The 21,948-nt window shown below is 38.3% G+C and overlaps 1 protein-coding gene across 1 annotated transcript; it reads right to left on the reverse strand.

The window, feature by feature from the left end:
- Positions 1-699: 699 nt before the first annotated feature.
- On the reverse strand, positions 700-21,399 carry LOC104157108 (mitogen-activated protein kinase kinase kinase 5-like; the record flags this gene model as incomplete). Its single annotated transcript, XM_009697129.1, has 14 exons — positions 700-1,141; positions 1,967-2,043; positions 2,944-3,056; positions 3,830-3,942; positions 6,895-7,135; positions 9,510-9,615; positions 13,244-13,429; positions 16,418-16,586; positions 16,688-16,865; positions 17,958-17,978; positions 18,769-18,946; positions 19,440-19,597; positions 20,551-20,656; positions 21,263-21,399. Coding segments are annotated over 14 exons (1,844 nt in total), but the record flags the coding sequence as incomplete, so codon positions are not given.
- Positions 21,400-21,948: the final 549 nt, after the last annotated feature.

Below are 21,948 nucleotides of genomic sequence, written 5' to 3' on the forward strand. Positions count from 1 at the left end.
CAGTGCTACAATGCTGGAGGGACAATGAGAGTGGATGGACAGGGAATATCCACCATCCTTTTTCATTATGTGTGAGAAATGACAGGCTGCATAAATGAAAGCAGAAGAAAACAACAGGCCACAATGACTATTCAGTGCATGGAGGCAGGACATTCATTTCTCAAGTCAAGTAGAGCACCCAGAGAAGAATTTTGTTTGGCCCTGGATCGTCAGTATGGGAATTGGACTCAAGAGGAAAAGAAGAAAATATTCAACGCTATGATTATCAAATCACAGCAACTTTAACATGTGTCAGAAAGGTTCCCTTGATACTCAGTATAATTTTTTCCCCTTTTTTATTCCAATATTTTCCAGTTCTACATCTTTATTATTTTAAAAGTAAAAAAAAAAGGAAAAAGTCAGTCTCGGGTTCTTTTTATTTTCAACTGTGTATGTCAGAGATAGCTTTAGAACAAGCTAACATTTCTGTGGTTCAGGTGTATGCAACTGGTACAGTTCAGTAGTACATAAACAACTCTAAAACAAATGCACCACAGAACTTAAATTACCAAAAATAAACAATATTAAACTATGTAGAGCAGTAGGTAAAAACAATTACCTTTAGGTCTTGCACACTAAAAGAAAATACCTAATTATGATGGAAATTATGAAGTTCTACTACAGATTATTGAGAAATATTACAAAGAAAAAGAAACTTGAGAAGCTGTTGTCACATTTTGGTTTTGTTCCAGTGATATAGAGTCACATGAAATCTTACATCAGTTTTTCATGAAATTAACATCTGGTTACTTTAACTACAATATTTCATGAGTTTATAATGGTTTTGGTTGGTTGGTTTGTTGGGTTTTTTTAATTTTTGAAAAACTTGCATGTAAAAACATTTGAAGTAAAATAATGTTGCAGGTTGTTTAGAGATTCCTTATGGATTATAGGAGTAAAAGCAGTCAGGAAGCTGCAGTGTTTTTAACATTGGTAAACAAATACTGGATTAAAGTGCAACAGTCCTTCTGACAGCACAATTGCTCTGTGCTGAAAAGAAATCTTTTCCTCTCTGCAGAGAAGCGAAGAAAAATTTCAGTGTCAGGCATGTTTCTCTCGAAAGTCAGTGATGGCCTTCCAGAGTGTGCATAGCATTCCTCCTCTGTAAAGAAAAATCATAAAGATGCTCAGGTACAAAGATATTCTCTCACCTGAAAGCACTCCAATTTAGGTGCCTTCTGATTTTCTTGCTCTGGTTTTGACCAATGAAATTCAGCGGGAAGGCTGATCAAAGGTGAAATTCAACATGCAATACTCAAATAGAGAACAGAGTCCTTTTCTGATTACAGTACAGGGCAATCTTTCCACTTTTCAGATGCCTGCTTTCTGGAATTCAGACTTCTGGTCCAAAGGACCTGTTTAACCCACAGCAGACTTCCAACATTATTAAAGTGTCAATCATGAAAAAAATCTTAACACCTGCCTTTTATTTTTTTTTTTAAATGTTTATTTAGTTATTTCTAGACTGACTGGGCAGACAAACAGTGTTTGATAACGTCTATTGTTTCTACTTGAACTTGATTCTGCAGTGACCCACACACCTGGCATGACAAGGTGAAATCTAGTGTTAATTGTAATCCAAGAGTAGTATTTCTGAAGTTTGATGATAAACTACAGAAAGTTTTGCTATCTCTACCTTTTTAAATAAAAGCAAGGCTCTAATGGGATATCCAGTGTCTCTAGGTGTAAGGCAGAAGTTTTACTTTAAATTTTTCCCTTTGCTTTCCTTCTTATTTTAAAATAAGCTTTTCTATTAAATAGTATCAGCTGTTTATCAGGAAGGCATCTGTATACAAAGACATACTGGAAAGTGTTACTTCTTTTAAATTAATACTGCACAATCCAATGAAGACAGACTTAGTATCAGTTATTTTCTCTTGTAACAAAACACAACTCCTGCTCAGCACAGTTAACTGTGAAACATTACCTCAGCCTCAAACATTTCAGATCATCTCGTGTAACGTAGCAGAGAACGTCCGTTAATGTATAGTCTTCGGCCAGGAACTACAAAAAAAGTTTAAATGAACATTTTGTTAGAAATATAATCTAATTTTCTAAGCTTTATATACCATCTGCCCTTAAAAATAGAAGTTTAAGTTTAGAAGGAACATAAAATTGGGCCAAAATGTGGTACATGTGACAGATTAAGCCATATGGTTTCTAGAAATACAGTGAAGCTGCTTAAGTTTTATACTGTATACTCTACAACTGGCATACCAGGCACAACTTGAAAGGTGTAATGCTTTTACAGCTGCTCAAAACTTTTGTCAACTGGCATTTCTATTGTTACCACTGATCTCTCAGAGTCACAGACTTTAATGAACACAAATTAGAGCATAATTAATACCACATTTCACTCATGAGGAAATAAAAAACAACAGTTAAGACCTACTTTTTCAAAAGCGGCATCTAAATTTGATGTACTTGAATTTCAAGGAACCTTTGATCTGATCTGTAGGAGTGATAACTACATGCAGGTTCTCGTAAGTCAGCTGAAATTCTGAGATGCTCAACACCTCTAAAATGATATAATTTGCTGCAGAGCAGACTGATCTACTTCAGATTTCACTTCAAAACAGTTAGCTAAGGGTGAACATGTACCCTGTATCCAGGGTATAATGAGCAAGAACTGCTGCAATGTGTAAAGACACTGAAAAACTATGAACCAAAGCAATACTGTCTATTTACCAGGACATTTTATTCCCTTATTCCCAATCAGATATAGGAATTATTAACAATACTGTATTTTTATGAAGGCCTTCATATTCATGACTTCTTCCTATCCTTTGAAAACAAAGTAATCTCTCAAAATGTGCTGAAGTAATTAAGAAGGTTTGGTGTCTTCTTGCATCGAATCACAAAACACTACTGCAAGTGTCAGAGAGTGAACAGAACCATTGCTACCTTGTTTATCGTGGCCTCATCAGCTCCTTGAACGCTCAGCCAGTTTATGAGATCAGGGTCTTCGGTCCCTGTGCCAGTGGAATGACGATGACAGACAGACAATCCAGGAATATCTAGAACAAGCATTTTTGAGAAAAAGTTTTGTGTTGCCAAAGCAACCTCTTGTCATTTTTGACTGCTGAAGCACTTTCTTCAGTGAGCTTTCCCTTCAAGCTTAGAATAGACCAGCATCCCCATAAATAAGATAAATGTCTATTCCCAAAACACGCACTTAATTACAGTTGATAGACAGTTATACACCAATTACTCTACTTGGTTAGGGGTATAGTTAAAGTAGCATGAACATTGATACAGATAGATTTTCTGTCCTCTTTGGAAAATAACTTTACTAGTACAAGGCACATCAATTTCACTGTAACTGCTCCTACGCTAATGTTGTTGCCTCAAGTTAACGAAACTGTTCAGTGTAATTCATACAATTGGTGCGTGGGCAATGCCTTGGACTGAGGATCAGCTGCTTTTGGAAAGCAACGCTTCTCTGAAGCACATTACACGGAAACATCAAACTGCATTAGCACTTCCACCTTCTTCAGGATAGATACATATCAAACTCAGCTTCCTTCAGTAAGCTTTAAGTTGTATTTGCATCTCACTGATAATCACAAATCAAAAACATTTAAATCATACCATTCCTTGTACTGTGATTAACAAATTCAGTGATTTGTTTCCACAACGTACATTCTTACTTCAGAGCAAACCCTACCAGAAGCAGAACAATAAAGCATCTTCGCTAAGACTGGCTCCATAAAAAGAACAGAAGTTTAGCTGCCCCTGTCTTCATCTGTAGCCAGTATGAAACTTTTCCTTGAAAATTCTTCTCACTTACCTATTGGCTGTGACCTAAGCCGTAGGTTTCTGATCTCTTGATCTTTTTCTTCTATAGCTTGATGTAAGAGGACTTGAAATTCTCTCTCCTTTTGAACCAACTCCTCCAATAACCTGTGAAGCAATGGGAAGGAAGCAAGCACACATTTCCTTAAGGAGTTTAAAATTTTCAGGAAAGCAAAGATCTTACTACACTTAAACTGGAAACCTTTTTGACTGAGACAAGGACAGACCTCTTCAGCTTTCATAGGAATATCCTCTCACTATAGGTTTATTATGACCTATATGAAGACATAAACATTCGCTAGTTCCTAAAGCTATAGCTCTTTAAAAAAAAAAAAAAAAGCAGCAGCCCCAAACACACCAGCCTCCATACACGCATCCACCCACTAAACAGGTGGTATGGTACAAATTTTCAGTGAAGTTTCTACAGCCAGCATTCAGTTTTAAACAAAACTGTGTAACTGAGAGGAACAAATATCAAAGTGTTTCATAAACCAAGGGCTAAACTTTGTGACATGATCCTTTGTAAGGAAAAATGCCAGTTCACATCTCTCCAGCAGACATTTTCAAAAGTATGGCAAGGGTGGAGCTGTGATGACAACGTGGTGAAACTTATGGTGGCGTTTCTTAAATGGGGAAAATATGTTCTCATCCACACAAGGGCTGCCCCCTCCTCACATACTAGGCACTTTGTGCCTACCCTCCTATGCTATATGAAGAGTGAGAAAAGAGGAGGCAAAATACCTTGTGTCCTCTCCTAAGCAATTACTTTTGAGAATGTCAAGCAGAAACAAATTGGAACCCATGTTTGACTTCCTTCTTAACACAAACCCAGAGAAAAACCCAGAGAGATTCAGTGGTCAGCACCTTTCAAACTGATCAAAGGAAAATAATCAGAATACAATGGAAAATTAGTATGTGAAACTGCTGCAATTGTTAGTTTAGAAAAGCGTGTTAGTAAAAAGGAGGACTTGCGAACAATATATATTCAGGAACTTGGTCAGAGAAACTGGACATAGAGAACATACTCATAAACCTATCACCAACTCCTGAGTCGTAGGAAGTTCTGCCTTGAAAGAATTGCAGCATCTTCATCCCTTTCTTGAAGCCTTTGTCAGCCTGAGAACTATACCACAACTGTTCCATTTTAGTATGAGTTTGTTTGGGTTTGTTTTGTTTTTTGGGTTTTTTAAGTTTTGTGGGTTTTTTGTTTGGTTTTTTTTTTGTTTGTTTTTTTTTTTTGTTGTTGTTTTTTTTTGTTTGTTTGTTTGTTTGTTTTTTTGTTTGTTTTTTTTTAAATTTTATTTATTTTCACCAGTGGAGCACCGCAACTTTTCTTTCTGGGACGCTGAAAGATAGGGACATTCTGGAACTCAGCTAGAGAATGTGCCACAAAAGCATCTTCCCTGTCTTTGCACAGAAGTAAACTGCACCCCATATGCTTGGTTTGCAAAAACATCTAGCCCTACTTCTAGCTTGCATGCAGGCCTACCAGCAGCATAGCTGCACTTGAGTGCTTCCACACCCAAGCTAACAATTCTTACCAAGTTCACCCTGTATGTGAAGAGAGCTGCTCTGTGCCTCTACACACACCCACAGCTCGGTCCATCTCAGTGCAGACTGATATTCTGTCCAGCCAGGTGTGTAGTCACCTTTCAGTTAATTTATTCCTCCTCTGTCCATTCTGGTTGAAAATGGCCTTCAGGGCCAATATCAAACGAAAATAGTTGATTATTGTAGCTGCTTATGCCAATAAAGCTTTAATTAATACTTAAACAACTGTCCGTATTATTTACCTCAAAATTTCTGCATGAACGACAGGATGTGATTGTTTGGCCAAAGACTTTGCATTTGAGAAATTTACAAAAGCAAAGTGCTAGAAGACAGTACCTCTACAAATGGATCACTTCTGATCTTACTCCCCATCATAAACTTGGGAAGTAAGCCAATCTAAATTATTTATGTATTTATTTAAGTGTATCAATAAGGCAATGAAAATATTTCTCAAGGTCACAAGCAAAAAAATTATTTAGAACATAAGAACTCTATAATACCGATGCTTTATTAAAACCAGTACATGAATTACTAATGAATTACTCTAATTATGGCAAAATCCTTGGACATATTTAAAAGTAAAGTGGAATTTAACATTTTACTTTAAATTGGAACAATAACTACAAAGAATGTTCTAGCAGCATAACAATTATCTTATTGAAGGCATGTTCTCCTTCTATCAAGGTCATATTCAAAATCCACTGAGGTCAGTAGGAAATCCAATGTCATAAATCAGATGCTGCAAGAGCTAAAATATCTACTTTAAAATATACCAGACAGTCTGCTTAATGAAAAGAAAGCAGAATATATAGAAGATTATTTGGATAAAATAACAGAGACAGATTTGTCTCTGACATTTCTTAAACAAACAAAACCCCCCAAAGAACCACTTCTCAGGATTAAAGTGGAATATGCATATTTCTGAAAAAAATCAAATATCCAAATTTCTGGCTTATTTCTTTTTAAATAACCCACCTATTTTTCCCATCTTTCTCTGATGAACAATGTTTATTTAATAAACAGGTAATGCCTGCTGGTAAGCACAGATCCTGCTGCAGTGAATTCTGTGTACAAGACAAGTCTGAAGCCGTTTTCTTGTGGAGTTCACGTGTGGCTGTCGACTACCTTGAGTTCATTCCCCAAGAATAACTATAGAAAAGAACACCAAGTTCTGCCTTAATGGAAACAAAACATAACACCATTCATCAGCCATACACAGCATATGAAAGAGAGAAAAAGCAGAAGCTTGGCAGCAAGCTCAGTTTTTTCAGATCTTTGAAAGGGCACCTGAAATCTAGACTGACCTTAACTTGCATCACTATTGTTTGGAAATGAATAAAACTGATACAAGCGATCAGCCATAGCTAAACAGTGACCATCATTTAGAACAACGACTTGCAGTACTATGGAATTTTGATACTGCCACTAGTATTCTAGCACATGTATTTTAAAAGCAAAACAATACACACTGTCACAAGTAGGCCAGTGTCTCCTGATGTCCAGACTTACCTGTTTGTCTCTAATTTTAGCCTGCCCAGTTGGACACTCAGTGATCTGTGAGCTGCCTGGGAGTCATGGGATACCGTAGAGCTGAGTGTGCTTACACCTGAGGTAGCTACAGCATCTTCCATAACAATGCAAGGCTGTTGGATGGTTTGATTCTGAGGCTGTTCATCTTGATCTTCAACTTCTATATCGTCTTGATCTGCTGTATCACTTTCAGATGCAAGACTAAAATGTGGCCTCAATTCTATTAGTAACAAAATATAAGCAAAAGAAAAAACTAAATTAAAGACCTTAAACATTAGTTAAACATTAAAAGAAAAGCAGAGCTATGTGACTATTTACAGATCATCCTACAGCTTTGGTTAAACCAGACCTGAAACTTCTGTAGCAAGGGAACAGATGATATCTTCTAGGGGTTTAAGACCACCCAGACCATAACTGCATCCTAGTTTATGCAGATTATTATTCAGCCTATCGAATGTTCAAAAGCTGTAAAACACAAAAATCTAGAAGAATAAGATTCCAGATTTGGCCAGCATTTCATGTCAAATTGTGCTGAAGTACTGTGTGCAGCAAAAGTACTTTTTCTTAATTCCATTCTCAGTGGTTTGTAATTTCTTATGTGTCTGACTTGAAACGTTTTATTAAACAAATAACTGTTATTTCTTTTATATCCAGCTATTCCTGTTGTTGCTACTCTGGCATATTTAGCATTCTGATAATTATAAGAATACCATCTTTACAAAAAAATTGTATCCAAAGATATAGAGAGGAAATAACAAACAGACCCCTCTCCCGACAATTAAAAGTAGCGCACTTTCCTTCTACTTATCAGGGAGAACACTGCCTGTTTTGTAATGATGTACATCCACAAAACCGCGGACACAAAGCTATACGTGTACTCTGGTTTCTGTTATTCCCTGTTTAAACTACCTACCAGAGCTTACCAGGTATGCAAGATATGTACACAAGATCTTACACTCCTACACAACCTCTTATTGCAACAACATCTGTTTGTTAATTCTAACCTTTTAATATAAATCTTCCTTCCTTCCTTCCTTCAATTGTGGCTTCTTACTGCTGAGCACTCCCTTTAGTCTCCTCACCAAAACATACTTTTTTCCTGAACCACACTTGGTTTTTTTTGTAGCTTTTTATCCTTTCTGCTCAAGAACTAACAAGTACATTTCTCTTCTTTACAAAAGGGACATTCGTTCCTTGATCTGTTTCGTCTTTTCATTTCAACGCTACGTACCTTTTCAAGGCTGAACATACTAAGATCAACAGAGCTGTGCTTCTTCTAAATTAAAGAAAGCAGATTTGTTATACAGCAGTTACCCAAATATTGCTAGGCAAATAGGTCTGAATTTGCTTTGAACTTCGGCATCACGCTGGTAAGAACGGAAGTTCATTTTGCCATTGTTCACCACCAGGTAGTATAACTGTAAAACATCTGCTTCGTACCACTCCTAAAACATCCCATAACTTTTAGAAGTGTTAAGGCCAGAGATAAATCTTCACACCGTTGGGGGGAAGAAAAAAAAAAAAAGGAAGAAAAAAAAAAAGCAAGCGGATGCAATTAGAAGTAGGGTAAGGCAATTAGGGAAGCGGAAACCTTCCCTGAGAACTACCAGGGCATAGAGGCTTTTGTTTAAGCTTGACCACATACAATTAATGCTGATACTGAGCTGTACAGGGAAGAAGAGTCTATTAAGGAGGAATTCTACAGTACTCCTATATTATACAGCAATGAACTACATGCCTGTCAAAGGTGTTCAGCATTCTAATCAAAAGATAGATTTTCCTTATGATTCAAAAGGCAGAAACCCTATTTATGCTTTGCTGGTTGTGCTGGGGATATGGAAAATACCAAGGACAACAGGAAGAGCTGTAACTTCTGTTGGAATTTTCAAGTCCCCATGTTGATAATTTAAGACTTAACCCACTGCAGGAAACAGGAACGTAAGTATTCTGACTTCAGACTTAAAGCATTAAATCATATATTTGAAAGTTTCACCATTAGTTCCAGCACAGGGAATGGGGGAACCACAAGCTTAGAAGTTAAGAAGCAGCAGAGAAACTAACTCTGGAAATAGGTCACGAACAGAATGGGCTACAGTTTCTTCCACACAGACGCCTTCCCTCAGCTAAGCCGTGCATTCTACTTCCACAACATTCAAAATACAATACTTAAACTGCAGGCACTGCAGATTTTTTTATTTTTTTTTCTTTAGACAGCTTCTGACCAGGACCCAGAAAAAGCACATCATTCATCTACACTTTGTAAAACACTTTCCAAAATCAGCATGTGCTGGCAAGTGGTCTGTCCTTTGGATTTCAAGAGGTAGCACGGTACACCTCCAAAAATTCAGCCCCAGAGCACCTTAGCCTACTACTGCTCACTGCGTTGCAGAATAGATCACGTGTCTTGGAAACGTGCTTTCCAAAGTAACTTGGACAATACACTGATTAGTTTTTGAGTTGCAAAACATACAGTGAACAGGAAAGAGGTCACTAATGGTTTCAAAATCTTAAGTGAAGCATCATCATCACAACTCTAAAGCACGTTTAAAGAGATCAGGTAATAAATATTTGCTGAGTATTAGGAAATGACTCACCTGGGACCAGAATAGTAATAGCAGTCTGCACAGCTTTTCTGATTATGCTGTCCAATGCAAACATCCAATGTGGCTTGATGTTATGATTTCGGAGAACTTTATTGACCTAGCAACAAAGAATTCTGTTCAGAGATTATATCCCTGCACAACTTAAAACTGTAACGTATGTCAGTGTTATATAAAGTGTTTAAACTTACAGATGCTCTATCAAAGCAGGTGATTAAAACTATTTCATGTTGTCATTAAATGAAGAAAATAACATTGCCAACTTCCACTGTTTTGTTACAAGTTGTGCGATATTTTTTATTTTTTAATCAAGTACTAGTTCCTGTGTTAAGGGACTTTTGATGACTGCAATACTGAAGTTTAACCTTCATGGGCACGAAGAGAAACTTAAAAAGAATGGGAGCAAGACAAATACCAAGGACCATATTATGAAACACTTGTAACTTAAGCTAATTAATCTTTTTATTTTTTTGGCGTAATTTTCACTGCTTGCTCTGAGCAATACTTACCTGTTTTAAAGTACAATTGTAGGAAATATCAAAGAACTAATGTAATGCTGGTCCTTCTTGATTCATAAAATAGTTAATTAATGCTAGTTTAAATAGTCACGTGACTTCATTTGTGTGCTGTGCCATTTTCTCTTTCCTTCTTTTCATTTCGTACAATCAGATAGTTTTCTATCTGAGCACTAGCTCGCTCCCAATTGCCTACAGGTCTGCTTTCAATCTGCTTTTAGCCATATTCCCAGGTGCCTCTATGGATGTTCCACGCCACTTGGAAGAACGTCTCCACCTTGGGGGAATAGTTTTCCAACTCCCAAGTGACAGGGAAGCAGCAGGCAGGGTGACAGTGCTACAATGAAATGCCCAGCCACAGTCAGCAGCAATGGCACAAAACAGACTTGGTGCTCTTTTCCAGGCACAGAAGCTGTCCACAGCAACAGACTCTGTAGGATCAGAACTTGAGAAGTTGCAGGAAGAAACAAATATAACTGTATTTAGAAAACGGCAAAGTTACTCAAAGCCTTATTTAAAAAGTAGCAACTACTGCTTACTAAAAAATGTGGCAAGAAGCTACTTCACTCTTAGGTCTTCCTAAAAAAGAGATTAGTTTAATTCTCTCACATTGTGATAACCTCTCCGTAAAAAATGACTGAAGTTACACAAATGAAAGTTAATAAATATTATTAATCATATTTTTACTGCCCCAAAGCAATGGTATTCAGTAATGCAATCATTTATTGTACTGGGTTTGGCTGGGATGGAGTGAATTTTCTTTACAGCAGCCCATATGGTGCTGTGTTTCAGACTGGCGACTAAACCAGCCCTGATAACACACCCAGGTTTTAGCTCTTGCTGAGCAGGGCTCACACAGTGCCAAGGCCACCTCTGCTCCTTACGCTGCCCCACCAGTGAGTAGGCTGGGGGTGGACTAAAGGCTGGAAGGGGACACGGCCAGCACAGCTGACTCAAACTGACCTAAGAGATATTCCCCTTCCGTATAATATCACGCCCTGCAATAAAACTTGGGGGGTAGTTTTTCCAAAAGAGCCATTGCTCAGGGACTGGCTGAGCATTAGTCTACTAGTGGTGAGTGCTTCTGCATCACCTCTGAGGTTTGGGTTTTTCCCTCCCCTCCCCTTCACTTATTAAACAGCCTTTAAGTGAGAAAACCCACAAGTTCTCACTTTTTGCCCTTCTGCTTCTCTCCCCCATCCTGCTGGGAGGGAGGAAACGAGTAACCAGGTAGGGGCTTTCCTGTACCTGCCAGTCAGGGTCAACCCACCACAGTACTTGTGTCTCCTCGATTCTATTGCCAACGGCCAGGAGATGGCACCTGAACACTGTGCTTGGGCTTGGGGAGCGGTCAGCAGTGCCAGGGGAGCCTGTCCTGGGCCCCACACCTGGGCAGCAGCTGCCTAAGGGCCCCAAATGCTTGCCCAGGTCCCCCCCGGCAGCACAACTCCTATTTACAAGTGCTTTCCACCTTCCCATACTGACTCCTACCAAGACATTGACATGGGTTTAAGCTGCACTTAGCTATTTAAGAACTGAAGAAGCACGATCTAACTTTGTCAAGAACACAACAATCCACAGTAGCGTGATTTTGTTATTTACGTTACAACACAAAACTACTTTTTCTTGGTTGCTCTGATGAGGATGTTGTGATTATTAAACCTTGTTACCTCAGATTACCTTATTTAGTTCTCTTGTTCTCAGGACTTCTTTCCCTCACTTTAAGCAATATCCCAATCTCTAAGTATCTGAGGTCTTGATACCGATCTGAATTTCAGTGTTCTACTACAGAAGTCTAATGTATGTCCAAAAGAATTAAGACTGGGCACATATAAAGCAAAGTTTTTCTTTGAACTTTCTGTGGGTTATCTTGAATAAGAGAGATAGTAATGAAAGAGACATTTATCAGTTAAAACCCAGCAACTTGTAATGATGACATTAACAGAAAAAGGTAACATTTTTATTGAAAGGAACACAACTCCGGCAATTACCACCGAACAACTGATGCCCGGCAACATCTCTATCAGAAATACAAACCAGATATTTGTAGTTTTCCCCTCTCAATCTTTTTCATCCAAGTGTCAAAATTTATTAATGTGAGGCTAAGTAGAATGGAGAGCTGAAATGTGCTTAAAAGTGAAGACTCAGAAAAAACTTTGATTTGTGGAAACTTCTCTTTTACAGATTCATTTCACACACTGGGTTTGTGTTTTGTTTCCCCCCAGCCCCGCATCTAATTCTTGTCAGTGTAGTCTATGCAACAAGCAGTTTACATGCTATGCAGTGCTTCCTGACAGCTCTTTCACTTGTCAGTGCCCCAGGTTTAAATGCTAACAAAATCATCCACCTCAAATGCCTACTTGGATTGTCATTTCATTTTTACTACATGACTTCAAGTCTGGACAAGTGATGCCCAGCAGAGCTGGACCCTCCCATGTTGATTATTCATCTTAATCATTAAGTCTAATTGCTTGTGAACTAATGTTTAAATATGTAGCTTAAGAAAAAAAAACAAACACATTTGCTTTTGGTAAACTAGCTGTTTAAAGGGTATCTCTGTGTGTTTGGTTGCTCACTGTAGGATATCATAAATTTTGCATTAATAATTAACAGAAAAGTAACCTTTTTTTCTTCCTTCTTATCCTGCTTATTATAAATTGAAATGAAAATGTCTAGTTTGGCAGAAATCTGCTGCTAACCAAAAATACTAGAATAAGAACCCAATACAGTATTACAAGGTAGACAGACTACTACTGGGGGCATAGAGTAGTTTAATGTATTAGTTTATAAGAGAAGCCAAGTTCAAGAGATCTGCATTTACGTAGGATAAGCCTGACATTCAGCGTTGGTCTTATTTACCAGAAAACCCTCCAAAATAAGATTTTTTTTTTTTTAAAAGGCTTTCCTGCTTTAGTATTATGTCACAATGTTTACACAACTATGCTGAGCCTTCCAGATCTTTAATCTGCAAAATCTCACCAGTTGTGTTCAGGGTCTGTGTCCTGCCAAAGGATCACATGGCAACTGAACCAAGTCATGGCTGTGGGCTGGGTTTTTGTTATTACAGGTTCAAAGCCCTCAACTATTACTGTTTCAGTAACTCTGGGTAGAAGTTAATAAAGTTCTGTTTGCTTCTGGCTTCTAGCTTTTCTTTTTTTTTTTTTTTTTTGTCAGTTTCGGTGCACAAAGTTCTTAGTAAAAATGACAACTTACAGCATCTTGAAAACCAAACAGCACGAGCTGCACTTGACTGATTCCATGGCTGTCAAAGTCTAACTCCAGTTTCAGTTTCGAAAGAGTCGTTGCGATGATTTTACGATCAGTGGACCGTACAAACTCTCTGAGGCTGGAAACAAGCGTTGTGATATGTTCCCATTTTAGCTTGGGTTCTTCAGCTCCCTGGTAGAAAAGACAGAAAAAGAAATAGTTTTGAAACGTACACCCAGAAGGACTTTAACCAATGACATCGGTTGGCAATATGGATTTTCAGAAACTCTACTGCTATGGTTAAGGGAGAGGTGCAGCTGCAGGTCAGGTAACAGTAGCAGCGTAACTACAGCAGCACAGAGCTCTACCACTGAGCTCCCTGGTAATGCAGATTACTTGACAGCAAGTAGCTGACTTCATTTTATATCAGTTGCTGAATTATATGGGTACACTCTAGTCCCTATGTCTCATTGTACAGGAGTGAAAAGATATGAATAAATATACTGTGCACTGAATACTACAAATTACTCTTAATTGCAAACAAACATGTACTTTGCAGCGCCTCTCGTTTCAGGGTGCCTCTGAGGAGACAACACCCAAAGTGCCACAGTAGCATTTAAAAGAAAGGATTAGTCAAAGTTATGCAGAAGGCTCAGAAAAAGACTAGTTCTTTCCTCCATAATTTCCCTTGATACAGAACCTCTACACTTACCTATTCTTAGAGCAGGTCTACAAATCCCTCACCTTTCTATTATAAATATTCATATGCCTATTTTTAAAAGCTTTTGCATGAGCCACCAAAGTAGCAAAAGGCTCAAAAGCATTCATCAGAATAACCAGCATAAGTAACTAGGAAGCAGAGGACTGTATTTACTCTCCAAAGTAAAGTTATGCCAACTGACTACAAATTACAATTCCAAATCTTAAAATTAAGCCAGAGACAGAAAACCATACTAGTTGTTCAACATGAAGTATTACACGCTTATTTTGAAGGAAGTTAAGTAATTATTTATATAGACTAAAGATATCTAACATTGATTTCCATAACAGAAAGACATATGGTGTTTGGTCCTGTTCCATTTGCCAGTTTTATGCCATGAATGTTACAGCTGTCCAGACATCAAGAACTCTGTTTGCCAGTAACATTGAAGTTTTAACTATAGTTATTTAATTCTGATCAGGATAAAACAAAGATAATTTGATTATTTGAGAGAGAGAGAGAGAGAGAGAAACTAAAAACAAAAGGAAAAAGCTCTAAAGCAGTCAAACATTCCACTGACTAAAGCACCCATCTCTGATATCAAAGATCCTAGCCTGTGATCCTGATCCATTTCGATCTGGAGAATTCACCTGACGCTTTGCTATACTGAAGTGGATCCCACACTCTGTCCTACAGTAGCTGATCTCCTTTTCATGTAAATAATTAAAGAGCCATTAGAGCAGACAGGTGGTCACACACCACACTGTAGCCCTGCACTAGAAGATCCAAGTCCATCAAGGCGTGCTGGGGACAGGGCAACCAGTATGGCTCCCTAACAGGAAACAGTAACCTATTTGGGGAGGGCCATTCTCCCCCCCTGCACTCAATGACTTTGTTAAAATTGTTCTTATGAAAAGTTTCCATGAAGGGAAAAGCACTATCAAAGCCTAAATCCTGATGAGGCCTAACAAACAAGTCAGGCTTCCATCTATTGGTAACTTTTTGCATTTAAGCAAGACATAACAAGACGCCAGTTCAACTTCCCCTTAACTGCAGTTACTACCACTTTCTGCTGGTTTGAGTAAGTTTCCTACTCTTTGATCAGGGTCCTTCTCTCGAGGGAGAAAATGGTGTTTGGGAGTCAGAGTTCTGCAGCCCCTTGAAGGGCAGACAGTCCCACGCACGTGTGCTTTGAACTCTTTGGCTCTACAACTCCGTGTCTCTCTGCTCCTCTCCTGGGCTCTGCCAGCCCCAGCTGAGGAAGGCACAAAACACCAAGCACCCTCTCTGGATTTTCTGGTTGAGTTTCAACCTCTCGCAATCACTGATTAGTCCTTTCATACACATGCTAACAACTGCATCTGTTATAGCAACACTCCAGCAAAGCACGGATCACGGGCATCTCTCTTATTGCCTTCTATTTTAACACTTTCTGCAGTTACCAGGACAACTGTGGGTTCCTCCCTCCACCCAACAAGAGTTAGAAGCTCTTTTTATTGGTATGGCAGCAATTTCCAATTACATTAACTGTAGTACATGCATAAGAATCATGTTGGTTTGCATCAGGTTCTAAACAGTACTATCTTTAGAAGATGAGCTGTCACATTTTAATACAGTATGTTTTAGACCAGCAATACTTAGCCTTGAGAATGAAGTGAGTCAATTAAGTACTAACACACACATTACAAACAAGAACAAAAAAATCACGTCATCCAATTACGGTGTTGCAACATTTAGCAGTCTGTTCATGACCTGTAGTTTATTCAGTGTCATCCTAAATCGATATGTCATCATGAATCGTCCCCACAAAGGAGTGCCAAAAGGTCACTCTGCAATTATTTTGTTGTTTGCTATAGCTCCCACTGTTACTCCATCCTCCCTCCCCTCCATATGTGCTCCCAACTGCTGTGAGGAATAGCTGCAATTTATTTTCTCCCTAGCCCCCTCCTTCCCCTTTTATGGTTGTTGGCTAGAAGGCAGCGGTGTATCAGTCAGCCCCATTTTTTTCTACGCAATAACCTAACATAAGGCCAGAGCGGGCCCAAAGACCTAAACCTCCCTCTGTCAAACCAGTCAGGCAGAAGGTAAAACTCTAAAAGGAGGACAAGGTAATTACCTCCAGGGGAGGATCTGTGAATTGACCTGACAGCCTCAGTTAGTCCCATTTGAAAAATCACTGGCAAAATACAGTATCATGAAAACATGTTTTTCTGTTGTCTGGCCAGCACTAATATTCAGGTATATAGTATTTACAAACACCACAAAAGGCATATGTAATGCAGTGCAAACAATTTTAAAGCCTATTTTTAATAGCCCAAATAAAACAATAAACCATGAAAGTCTACGTGGTATATACTTTCTAGTTTGATTAAACTTTATTTTTTAATTGCTTTATTATGTGTAATTTCAAAAGTTCCAGATAACTGCAGATAACTCTTCAAATTCCATAAAATTTTTGCTGCCTTCTGAAATTATTTTACCTGAGCCAAAGCTTCCATCAAGTTCCTCACCACCTTCTCTTGATCCTCAGTTAATATTCTGTGAAGGGTGGCTCTCCTTTCACTGTCCTTCTTCAGCATGAAAAACCCAGAATCTTTCTCTTCAGGTGAAGGAGGTGCACTGTGATCCTCAAAATTTTCATCTGGGATGCTGAAAGACAGACCACTCAGTGAGAAGAAACTTCATAAAAACCACCCCAATGCACACATTCCCAATCTACTGTGTAACATAAATACCAGATAACTCTTTACCTTAGAAAAAGGGACCGGATTCCCTTCCCATCTTTTTCTCCACAGGATTTGGCTCTTGTTTTGAAAGAGAATGGATCAATTTTCAATTCTGTGTCAGGTGAGACAGAACCATATTCACTGCTGCTACTTGTATCTTCCACCAGAACAGGGACAGGTAAGGATATACTCCGAAGATACTCTGTAAGTATAGCAATATTCAGAAGGTAGAATTTAATAGTGCCATCACAGTTCTGAAGTGAAAAGGTTATTCCTTCAGAGGAAACAGAAAGACTCCAGTCTCCCCCCATACCAATACAAACTATTAAAACAAAATTGACAAAGAACTCCTAAAGCTTATCCTTCTGGAACAGAGTTATCTTTCAGTTATGTTTTTATTCAAAAGCTTCCTGAGATATGGAAATGCTGGGTTCTTTGCAAGTTCACTTACAGAATTTCACCACTGGAGTGAAGGTGCATCTCATACCATCAGCACAGACTTTCAGCAGTGGCAAAACGTTTCTCCAGAGTAAGTCATTCAAGCACCTTCCAAGATCTTAATTTTATGTGTGTATATAAATATACATTTATATATACATTTAAGTATGTATACTATAACACATAAATTTCTTTATCAGATTATTTTGTACAAGTTTAATTAGTTCATAGTCTTTGATTAATAATAAACATGCATGTCAAGTCAGAACTTTTCTTTTTAAATCCAGAGCACACATTACTGCTGCAAGAAACTATTCCCACCTATTTCACATGGGCACATTTCAAAATGTACTTTGATAGCAACTCAGCATGACGGGAACTGTGTGTTTGTTCGGTTCTGCCCCCCCGCCCAGTTCGTTTCCTGAAAGAGAGGAGTATCCTGTATTCAGGCCTGACAGGGGGTCTCAAACGCATTCCGCTTTTTTCAATTATAGAATTTAGCCTAATAAAAATCCATGTTATCTTTCTCTACAAACCTTGGCTCTGTTGCTACTATAAAACAGCCATTTGGCTTCCTGTTCAGATTTCCACTAAATTGCCCTGTAACAACAACGCAGCTCTTCAAGCCTCTATTACCCACCTGCCTGGACAATTAAGCCATACTCGGGTAGGCTTACAAAGAGCAGTTTAAATTTGCACAATGAATTAGACGTTCCTGACAGAGAAAGGTCACTTATTTTCATAATTGTGCCCACTTCTCTTTGCAACATTTTAGTGTGACAAAGTATACCAGAATAAGCGATAACCTCTGTATCTACACAGTTATGTGTTACTAGAGAAGCGTGTTAAAACTCACCATTTGTGTTAGCTGAAAGAACTGCGGGAGAAAAGCAAAGAAAAAAGAAAGTTAAATGTGCTGAAATTAACTGAGAAAATAAACATAGTCTAAAGGGTAACTCTCTTCCCATTTTATGGATCATCTGGACTCTCCTGTCTTCAATCTCTAAAAGAGTCATTATTGTGATTTACACTTAATTTTAATCTGAGGGGTGGAAACCATGTTAAAAGTGATCATCCAATGCCATCTCCTTAATCTGGTATTTTTATTTCTTTTAGGTATCATGCTAAAAATATACATAAGATATTTTTGTATGTATATATGCACACATATAGAATATGGCATTCATACTCTCAAAACTCCTTTGTTACTTTCCATAATTTAGAACACTACAGGAAATGAGTACGTGAAACAAAAATAATGCAGTGCAGGCAGATTTGCTATGGGACAAAGATTCTTCTGCTCATGCAGAAAACTCCCCTGAGGCTCAATAGCGTGTTCTAACCTTACACAAAATGTACTCTATGCAAACATTCTTTGATACACAAATTAAAAAAAAAAACTCAAAGAAAACCAAAAGCTGCACAAAACCATAAACAGACTTTTAGAAACCTTATTAGAAATATTTATATAAGTCATCTCTGAGACAACATAACAGAATTCTGCTACAACAGTGTTTCTGCAGCAAGCTGCTGGAACAGAGGGTTACAACTGGACATTCACCTGGGATGGAGATCGGCTGTGTTCTTCTTAAAGACTAACTCAGCAGTTTCAGGAAACAGCATCAACGACAAGAGAAAAAATCCAGATTGAGTTTAGCAACGCTTACCTGAGAGCTTTGATGGGGACTTCCTTTTTTTGCTTGAAACCTTCAAGAATTCATCTATAAGTAGCTCATGAGCAAAAGCTCGTTTATCAGGATCTGGTTCAAAGCAACGCAATATGAATGCCTTGGCTTCTGCAGACATGGATTCAGGAATCTCTGGGTGTATTTTAAACATTCCCACCTGAGACAAATAAAGGGAGAAACAATGGCCTACACTGTTCTTTTCCCAAACAGTAAATAGCATCAAAAAAGTGTTTAGATAGTAAAAGTATTATATTGTTCTCAAGTTTTGATATTATCTTTCTGTAACTAGTTTATTAATTCAGAGAAAAAACAACCCTATTACAAGTTGTATAAACAATTACATTAAAAAACCCCACAACTGCAAGTAGATGCTCTCGCAAAGCACAGAACTGCTTCTTTTCTCAGTTGTTTTTTTTTTTTTTATTCAGTAGTCAGGCTGCTGAATAGCTGCTATTGCTCCATTCCTCTCTTCAAAACTACACAGCACTCCCACTCAGTTGAATCAGCTCATTCTTCTTAACATCCTCACTAACCAAGCATTTCCTTTATCTTCTTTTCCTGCAATCTCAAATTCTAGCTTGTCCAAAACAGTCATAAGATTTCCTGTGTTTACAAATACCGGTCTGAGTTGTACAAGGAAGATGTCTGACCTTAAACATAGCTGCTTGTGGTTCTCCCAGTTCATAAAATGGGGGCTTCCCTGTAGCCATCTCAATGATGGTGCATCCCAAAGACCAGATGTCCGCAGCCTTCCCATAGCCACGTGGTCCTTTGTCTATGATTTCTGGTGCCATATACTGAAGGGTACCTGTTTAAAACTTCATTTTTTACTTATGTGCACTAATAATGTAAATAGATAGCTAAAGGACAAGAGGAACAAAATCACCAAGGAGTAAGCAACATCAAGAGAGTTTAAAAAACGCACCTCTTTATTATTAAAAACTCGGAAATTTCCATATGCATTCTACATAAAACTCTTAATACTATTCAGTATATTACTCACGCTAAAAGCATCTGCTATCACCTACTGATCTGATGATACTGCTTTTCAAAGTCAATGACAATTATTAGGAGGTTTTAACGAGCTTTGGAACAGACATAGTTTTCATTTGTTGTATTGTAGATGAAGATTAAAATAAGGAAGATCACTCTGAACTGCATCCAGAGAGGAAAAGGAAGTGAAACCTGAAATCTGAACCTAAAATAGCAGGTGATAGGAACACTTTTTCTGAAGAGAATCAACTTGACACATCATCCTGCATTCTGTTCCATTTAGAGCAGAAATGGAAGAGCAGAGGATGGAATTAAAATAACAGTCACTTCTCATTTTGTGTAATTACTTAATGCAGTGCCACTGCATAATTTAACATCCAAATGAAGTTAATGACAGGCCCTGCAGATAAGCAATTCTGGAGATAAAGCCAGGATGTCCAAGCCAGCCATGAAAGAAAAAGTTAAACCTTCGATCAAGTAGGATGAAAAAGCCATGCGCATAGAAGGGACAGACTGAAACACGACATAGAAAGATACAGCTCTCCTGTTGCAGAGGACTTTCACGTCTCAAACGGAACTTCCAAAACAGCATTCTGTTTGAACAGTACATACAAGTGCAGTGTATAGCTTAAGATTAGGTACACAAAAAGTTAATTCTTGCAGCAACCTTTTATATTGATTTGAAGTCAACGGAAGTTCAGCAGCTGTGGATTCTGACCCTACATGCACAGTTTGAGAGAGGAAAGAGAGTCTCCTCTAGGAACATACCGGTGAAAGTTTCAGTACATGGGTTGATTCCTGCAAGTCTCTTTGAAGTTCCAAAGTCCGAAATCTTTAACACTCCACTGTACGTGTTGATCAGCACGTTATCACCCTGAGGAACAGAACATTCAGAGCAATTATTTTTCTCTGCTGATTTTTCATCTAAGACGTCTTGCATAGCCTGTTTCTACAATGCACTCTTTAGTAAGTAATGATTACATCCTAAGGCTCTTGAGAGATGAAAAAGGAATCAATAGTGTTCCTGCCTTATTTAATCTCATTATCAGAAACTTCACCTCAAAGTGAATTTCCCCTACTACAGGCATTCAGTTAAAGAATACTAAGACAGGGAAAAGGGTGCTTTTTTTTTTTAAAAAAAAAGGGAACTTCTTCATCTGCAACCTCCTCAGAAAAGAACCTGCTAATATCCCATCCACGATATTCTTCACTTCTAATAATTCGATCATGTCATTGAAAACAGAAATAAAAATACCTGCTTTATCACATCTTAAGTGGCTACATGCCAGTTCTTCTAAAATAAAAAACAACATACTTTGTTCGAATCAACAATGGTTCACTGACCTAACCCACAGTTCAGAACAGCAGAAAGAGTACGAGACAACAAAGAACTTTTGGAAAAAAAGTTTAAGTTACAGGACAAATAAATGGTTACACAGTTACATAACACTATCAGCCTTAATTCTCTGGCAAATCTTACCTTTATGTCTCGATGCACTATTTGATTGTCATGGAGGTATTTCAATCCTTCAAGAATCTGCTTGGTATAAAAGCCGATTGTCTGCTCATTATTTTTTAATGGTCCCCATTTTGATCGTAGAAGAGCAGAAAGGCTGCCTATAATTTTGGAGAGCAAAAAAGTGAGAGTAAAAATCTAATTAAATTCTACCTTCTACCTCAAAAAGGGGGGGGGGGGGAAGTAACAACAAATATCAATCCCAAACCAAGTGTCAGGGTCTCTTCTATAACCAAAGGCCTCCCCAGGTGAATGCTTACTTGTATCATCACCAGCCTGAGTAATTAAAAAGAGACTCTCAGTATCTCCACTGGCCTCAGCCGCAGCAGAGCAGCAGGCAGATCAGATCCCAGTTAATCCATGTGCTCACCTCTCTCCTACGCCTGGAGAGAAGCTGCCCCAAAGGAATTTTGTAAAAGAGTGAAAAAGGGCAGATGTGCATACGCATGTCTTCGTATGTACACCAACTCCACAATTTCTTGACAAGCTAAGCTCAAGAAGTGGGATTTTTGTTGCATCTGGCTGCTGTGAGTTCTTTGGTCTCACATAGAAGCGACCATCACCACTCACCTTTCTCTTGTGTCAGGTACCTGAGGAGGGCTCAGCCATCTGAGACCAGCTACATCTTTCTAGTAGGATGACCACAGATC

This window comes from Cariama cristata, unplaced genomic scaffold, assembly GCF_000690535.1.
Source record: "Cariama cristata isolate BGI_N322 unplaced genomic scaffold, ASM69053v1 scaffold37293, whole genome shotgun sequence".
Lineage (NCBI taxonomy): Eukaryota > Metazoa > Chordata > Aves > Cariamiformes > Cariamidae > Cariama > Cariama cristata.